At 39.4% G+C, this 7,303-nt stretch overlaps 1 protein-coding gene across 2 annotated transcripts; it reads left to right on the forward strand.

Annotated features, from left to right (window-relative positions):
* Positions 1-425: 425 nt before the first annotated feature.
* LOC130695799 (serine/threonine-protein phosphatase 6 regulatory ankyrin repeat subunit A-like) lies at positions 426-6,134 on the forward strand. 2 transcript variants are annotated; one of them, XM_057518854.2, is made up of 16 exons: positions 426-573; positions 941-1,174; positions 1,248-1,438; positions 1,502-1,685; positions 1,839-2,054; positions 2,117-2,181; positions 2,243-2,340; positions 2,621-3,148; positions 3,228-3,573; positions 3,643-4,028; positions 4,315-4,402; positions 4,465-4,562; positions 4,666-4,794; positions 4,891-5,053; positions 5,113-5,342; positions 5,615-6,134. In XM_057518854.2, exons 1-16 carry the CDS (start codon positions 547-549, stop codon positions 5,740-5,742), a joined length of 3,111 nt encoding a protein of 1,036 aa, XP_057374837.1. In that variant the 5' UTR covers positions 426-546; the 3' UTR covers positions 5,743-6,134. The 2 variants fall into 2 exon arrangements, with proteins under 2 accessions (XP_057374837.1, XP_057374845.1); XM_057518862.2 differs by lacking the exon at positions 2,243-2,340 and having other exon boundaries at positions 2,117-2,195.
* Positions 6,135-7,303: the final 1,169 nt, after the last annotated feature.

The following is a 7,303-nucleotide window of genomic DNA, read 5'->3' on the forward strand; positions in this document are numbered from 1 at the left end:
GTGCTAGAATTTAAAATAAACCTTTTTTAATTTTTCTGACTACAGAAAAAAATATTCCAAGTTCACGTTTGTTTTGGCATCTCGAAATAGCAAAAACCTTTTTATCTGCTAGAAATACTTCTTCGCAAAGAGCAAATTTAAGAATGAGTACTCGCAGATCATTTAAAAAATCAGGAATAGACTAAACAGCATCCGATGCTTTGACTATAATTTATTTTCTTTGGGAAACCAAGGTACAATTTAACATTAAAATTTTTTTTTTGAGACACAATTCAGAAATTTTCGACGCAACTTCCATAACTGGTGTATAGTTTTAAAAATCAACATAGCCGTCAAGCCATTTCCGATACCGATACACGGATGGATCGACGATACGCAGAAACCCCGATACGACATTTCATGTAACTTCAGAATTCCGATGTATCCCCAACACTAGCCTTAACCATTATGTAGGCCTTGGGCAAGCAGACTACCATTCATAGTGCTTCTAGTTTCAATTCCATAAACGAAATTTTTTATTTATTCACTAGGAGCCGAAAAATCGGAATGGTTATACTAAATTTATCTCAAGAAGTGAGTTTCGTTATTTTTATGTCAGCTGATAGAAATTCACGAAGTAGTATTTAAATTTGTTGAGCAAACTAGCAGTATGTTTTCCTCTTGAATTTAAATGTGGAATTGCATCTCTATGTGAAGAACCTGTGTAAACTATTGTGTCTGCTACCTATGGTGGTAGAGAAAAAATAGTAAAAGAAAATCGTTCATGCCAATAAGTGCCAGTTTCACTCTTGGACCAAAATATTACCATTTATTATTATTTTCACTTACGGAACTTTCAGTTTTTGGCCTCTACAATATTAATAATCAAAAATTCCATCATTCTTTCAATTTCCGTATTGGGATTAAAATGATAACAGTAATAAATTTTAAATTTCTATAGCCCCCTCTTGTCCAGGCAATATTCAAAGGAAATCTTAATGAAATAGAAAGCCTTCTGAAGGAGAATGTTGACATTAATTATCAAGATGATGAAAAACGTAGCCCACTGCATGCCTCTGCATATAAAGGAAATGCAAGTATTACAGAGTTTCTTTTGCAAAAAGGGGCCAGAGTGAATATTAAAGATTCTAAATGGCTTACACCCTTACATCGAGCTTGCAGATCAGGAAATGATGTAAGCTTGGGGAGGGGGTGTGAAGATATATTATTTGGTAACCAATCTTAAGTGTTAATTATTAACATGGCAGGATACAGTTCAAGTATTACTCAAATACAATGCTGATACTAATGCTCGTGATAAAAACTGGCAAACCCCATTGCACATAGCTAGCTGTAATAATGGCTACAAATGTGCCAAAACATTGCTGGCGGTATCTCCCACAGTAAATGTTTCAGATCGGTCTGGCTGTACTGCACTTCATCATGCCTGTTTCAATGGGTATGGTTTTATTAAATATGTTATCCATCAATATCTTGAAACTGTTTGTCATCTACTTTTTAGTCATAGTGATCTAGTAGAGCTTTTGATTCAACATGGAGCTTCGTTGAATGCATTTGATAAAAGAGATAGACAGGCACTACACTGGGCGTCATACATGGGTCATACGGCTGTTGTGAAAATCTTACTTCAGTTTGGTGCCGAAGTGAACATACGAGACAAGGACCTGTATTCGCCTTTGCACGCGGTAAATGTTGCGGCATATTAATTGAGCACCTTAATTAATTTTGCTTAACTTTAAACAAAGATCTGTTAAAAAATTTAATCTCCTTCCAATTTTGTGTCTTCACTGCTCTGCCGTACTTTATTTTTTGTCTCTTCTGCCTTTGGTCATAATTAGGCCGCTGCAAGTGGCCAAGTTTGTGTGGCACAACAGTTACTGGAAGCTGGGGCTGACCGCAACGCTAAAAATTCTTTCGGAAACACACCTTTACACACAGCGTGCCTTAATGGGCACGAACTGGTGTGCCAAGAATTTGTGGCCTCGGGAGCCCTCATCAATGCCTTAAATGTTGCAGGGCAAACTCCAGTTCATATTGCTGCTACCGCAACAAATGTATGCAAGTTGTAGCCGATCTTTGATACACACAACTAAATGCAAAACTAATTTGAAAATAGGGGGAGCAATGCCTAACTCATCTTATAGATCAACAAGCAAATATAAATCTTCAAGCTAAAGATGGGTATTTTTCAAATAGTGTATGCATTGACCTTCCAGCGACTGATTTTTTAAATAACACTTAGGCGCACCCCGTTACATATGACTGCCATTCATGGACGGTTTACCAGAGCACAGATGCTTTTGGATCGCGGAGCGCTCGTTGATATTGGAGACAAGGAAGGTTGTATGTTTTTGTTTTATATTTAATTTTTCTTCTTTTTTTTTTTAAGTTGACCATTTAGTAAATGAGTATCTAGATGTCATACTTTTATTAACCTAAAGTCGAATATGTTGGCAATGCAAATTGAATTTACGATTAAACAATGTTCTAGTTTATTCCAAAATTTAGTTTCGTATTAACTCCTGAGTGAGTTTCGAAAATCCTTTGACCTAGACATAGCATAAATGTCACTAGTTATTGCTCAGCAAAGTATGATTGTTTATCAAATGTTTTCTTTCAGGTTGCACTGCCCTACATATTGCAGCTGCACATGGCCATGAACTGTTAATCGGTGTGCTTCTCAAATTCGGGGCCGACCCTAGCCGAAAAGGCCGTTGTGGTATGACTCCAATGCATCTGGCAGCCTTGAGTGGATATGTTGAATGTTGCCGAAAACTACTTCATGTGCGCGGCGAATTGGATACCCAAGATGATTATGGCAGAACGTGCCTTCACCTCTGCGCATATAAAGGAAACGCAGAATGCGTTGATTTATTAATTAGTAGTGGAGCTGACTTTAATGTGATTGACTCTTTTGGTCGAATTCCCCTGCATTATGCTGCAAGTCAAGCTCATTACCAATGCGTATATACTTTAGTAAGTGTGGGATCCAGCATAAGCTTAATAGATTCGGCAGGTGCAACAGCCCTCCACTATGCGGCTGCCGCTGACGTGGATGGCAAATGCGTTGAATATTTACTTAGACGCAAGGCAAATACCTCCACCCTGGACAAACAAGGCTACTCGGTGCTTCACTATGCTGCAGCAGGTATGCATGTCAAGAGAAGTTGATCAGGTAGTCACACTTGCTTTTGTCACTTCCCTTCTTTGTTTCGATGCAATTTTAGGCGGGCACGATGGAGCGTTACATGTGCTGCTGAACGAGTTTTCAGTTTCTAATAGCGGTGGGTATGCAAATGAACCGTTGAGCATATCCCCACTACATTTGGCTGCTTACAAGGGCCACAGAAAAGCAGTGACGACGCTTGCTGCCATAAGCTCTGATGTTAATGTGACTGATTCAAATGGAAGGACGCCGCTGGATTTATCGGCTCAATTTGGTCATGTAGAATGTATAAATGCCCTGATGGAGTACGGCGCTCATCCGGTTGCTCAACCCGGAACCCTTCGAACTGCTATTCACCGAGCGGCAGCCAACGGACATTTTGCATGTCTGCAACAGCTTCTTGATAGGTAATAGTAAATGACGGTGTCGGTTCCCTAGGCGTCTTAACTAATGCATAGTGCATAATGAAACGCTAGGCATATGGAGCTTGTGGATGTACGGGATTCGCAAAATCGAACGCCGTTAATGCTTGCCGTCCAACACGCAAGTGAAGGACGGAAGCAATCAACTGACATTTTGTTAGCTTACGGCTCTGTTGTAGACCTTTTCGACAACAACGGCAGAACTGCATTGCATTATGCTTCATGTCGAGGGTCCGAAGACTGTGTTACTTCGTTGTTGGATGCCAAAGCCTCACCATACCAGAAGGACCACTTGGGCAAAACACCATTTCACCTTGCAGCGGCTGCGGGAAATGTAAACGTGCTGAAACAGTTGCTGTCGCAAGACAACGAGCCTTTAAATGGTTTGAAGCTGCTCGATAATGAGCACTACACACCCCTTCATTGGGCAGCTTACAAAGGTAAGAGGAAAAAAGAAACATACTTTTTGGGAAACCAATTAGCCTGCACAGATTATTATTTTTTTTTTTTTATTGCAAAATGGAAATTATGTTATCATCCAGCCATAAAAGCTTTCGCAGAAGTTATCCGGCTATGAATTTCTGTAAAGAAATTGTAGTGCTGTGGATGTCAAACTTTTTCGAGTGTATTCGCCTTTGGAGGCTTTGAAATGGGATAGGACTTTGCGGTAGCTTGTGTTGTGCGCGCGCCGATGATAGTAATGGCTACTCCTTTAATTGATTGCAGGTCACGAAAATTGTGTAGAAGCATTATTGGAGCATGATCCAAGCTCAACCTCAGTTGGAAACCAGTTCACGCCTCTTCATTGTGCCGTGTAAGTCATGTTGTAGGAATAAAACAATTTTATCATTAAAAACATAGTTCAATGTATCGTAGCTCTCAAGGAAACGAATTGTGCGCTGCCGCTTTATTGGAACATTATGGACCATCGGCCGTCCAGGCAAAAGACAGACGAGGTCAAACAGCTGTTCATGGTGAGTCGTGCCTAACTAACAAACAACTTTATTTATTATTTAAAAATTCATTTCGTTTAGTTTTCTGATTTTGGTTTTACCATTACTTGCCTTTATGTCACAGTGGCCTCTGCTTGTGGATCAACTGACATGTTGTTGCTTCTTCTCAACTACGTTCCTGATTTGAATGCCCAAGATGCCCGCCAACGAACACCCATAATGCTAGCAGCCAAGGGCCATACGTGCGTCCTAGGTAATTTGGTGAATAGTACTTAATTTTTTTTCTTCTTCGTTTTCGTGACTGAAATTGAACTATGATCGTCGTTTTTATTTGTTTCTGATGTTATAGAATTGCTACTCACCCAGTGTGTCGATCTGTCGAAGCGTGATCGAAATGGAAATACGGCTTTACACCACGCCTGCCTCGCCTCTGCCGAATCTGCTGCCCTGATGCTTCTAGAGAGAATAACCGAACCTGAGTTGATTGATGCAGCAAACTCTGACCTAAGAACGTAAATGAAATTGAAGACTTTAATGCAAAATGTTCGTAAGACGTGAAAATTTGTGTTAGGCCGTTGCATATTGCCGCGAGAAATGGACTGGTAGCAGTCACTCAAACGTTGCTTGAAAAGGGAGCGTCGGTCACGGTAATTGATGTGAACGGATACAACCCTGCCTTATCCTGCGCACCGAATGCTAGAGTAGCCGATTGCCTTTCAATGATTATTCATATCATGATTGATTCTGTCCGCACCAACGGAAGGAGATCGAGTTCTCTCAACTTGTCTTCTTTAAGCCTAGGTAATGTATATAAATGATAGTTCTGTACGCAAATTTGTTACTCCTATCAACAGGCCCACCCACCGTCAACCTTTTTTCTTCCACTGCCTAATAAAGCCTTGCATTGCGAGAGTGCAATGGAAACAAGTTTTGCTTTGTTTTGGTCCAAAGTTGTCATGTCAAATAAGTTTATTATGACGCTGACTAGAACAGCATTTTTGCTTGCTTATGTATTAAAGATGAAGGTCTGTTAACGGTAATTGTAATTTTAAAATGTCTTTTGCTTTTAACAGCCAACAGAAAGACGCAAGATTTTAACGCTGGACGAACAGCTCAAACAGCCTCTCCTGGAGAGGAAGATGAAGACAATGAAGATCGGGAGTCTTATTCAATCCGAAGTTCAGACTCGGAATTTTATTGATTTGTTAGATCGCTAGTGCGAGGGCAACGTACGTCAATATTTCTCCCAGTTGATGAGGATGAATTGAAGTGTAACGCGTGATAGTGTACTTTTCTTCAGGTTGCATTCCATTTCATGTTGCTTTCTTATGGCGTAATCTTCAACAAAATTTCGACGTGATTCAGTATGTGATTAATGCCTGCAATTCACTTTCTTCCTATTATCTCCCCAATGTTTAACGCCCGCAGCACGTTTCCTTGATTTCATTCCATTGGGTGCCATTCCACTTATGGGGTATTCACGTTCCAGTAATTGTCGCCTAGCGGTTGTACAATTCCCATTCGGAATTGATTTTTATTCGAATATTTACATGGAAATATTCAATTACATTCAGCTTGTAAGAAACTTAGTTTTATCTCATTCGATTATTCAGTTATGTTAGAAACACTCTTCGTGTCTTCTTGCTCCTTTCTTGAAATTCCTAACTGACCAAGAAAAACTAAATCATTTTTGTCTGGTTAGTTTCTATCTAAGCTTCAGCACAATATACATTACGGATTTATAATAGCCAAAGGTAGGTCCATTCTTTTATGCGTTATTTACGTCATTCGCCAACAATTGTGTGAATAAAACGAAACATTTTGAAACTTGTTATAAAAAGAATCCAAAACATCAAAATTTGATGTTTTGGATTTGATTTAGACACGAGTTGAGTCGAGTGGGATGAGTCTCCGATGAAACGTGATATTACAATCTTATTGAAATGTCGTGGGCTTTATAAAAAAGGGGTGAACAAATAATAAAGGAAAAATCATCGCGTAGAGAATAGCATACGTTGTATTGTCCTATTCTTATTGAAAATAGTTCGTTAAATTGTAATTAAACTTATTTCCAACACATCCCGTGTAACCCACATGAATGTGAAGTATGGAACGAAGTGTAAAAGGTCTCTATCGACACCGTGGCAAAAGCTTTATTATAATTGCTTGAAGGACGATGGACAAATCAAAGGTCGAAAAGATGGCATCAACGGTGAGGAGTCTGAAATTGGGGTATGTTACCGGGAGTTTAAACTGCTAGATATCAGGATCTGTTGTTCATCAAACAAAAGTTGTTAAATCAATATCAAAGCGCTGTTACTTCATATACACGACTAAAGCTTTGCTAGACTGAAGACCGTAGCATACTAGCGTGCTGCATGTGACTGGTTAGAAAAGAAAAAAAAAATGCAATAAAGTAGAACGCTTTTATGTCTGTGCGGTTGCGCAAACCGTCAAATCCTACCCCATCCGACACTAAGTATTAATTGTAAACCTATTGATTTATTTGTTTCACAGGTAAAAATGAAGTAGAAAAATCTATATAATAAAATCTTAGTTAACTTTGAGTTTTTTTTTTGTTGTTTCATTTGTTTCATTTTGTAAATTTTAGATAGACGGAAATTTTACGTCAGAAGAAGTCGCCAGCTCGCTACTCAGCAGCACCAGAGCGGATGGCAAAGTCCAACGCTGCGAAGTGTTTGCCTAAAATAAAAGTTGGCAACGCTGGTCCTACGTCACGAATCGACGGGGTTTACAGGAGA

This window comes from Daphnia carinata, chromosome 1 (genome assembly GCF_022539665.2).
Source record: "Daphnia carinata strain CSIRO-1 chromosome 1, CSIRO_AGI_Dcar_HiC_V3, whole genome shotgun sequence".
NCBI classification, from domain to species: domain Eukaryota; kingdom Metazoa; phylum Arthropoda; class Branchiopoda; order Diplostraca; family Daphniidae; genus Daphnia; species Daphnia carinata.

Bases quoted from the DNA above. Each gene is read 5' to 3' on its own strand.
- LOC130695799 (XM_057518854.2), top strand. From the start codon at position 547: ATGGTTATACTAAATTTATCTCAAGAA. The intron at 4,563-4,665 runs GTGAGTCGTGCC...TTTATGTCACAG, and splicing joins AGGTCAAACAGCTGTTCATG to TGGCCTCTGCTTGTGGATCA. The intron at 5,343-5,614 runs GTAATGTATATA...TGCTTTTAACAG, and splicing joins CTTGTCTTCTTTAAGCCTAG to CCAACAGAAAGACGCAAGAT.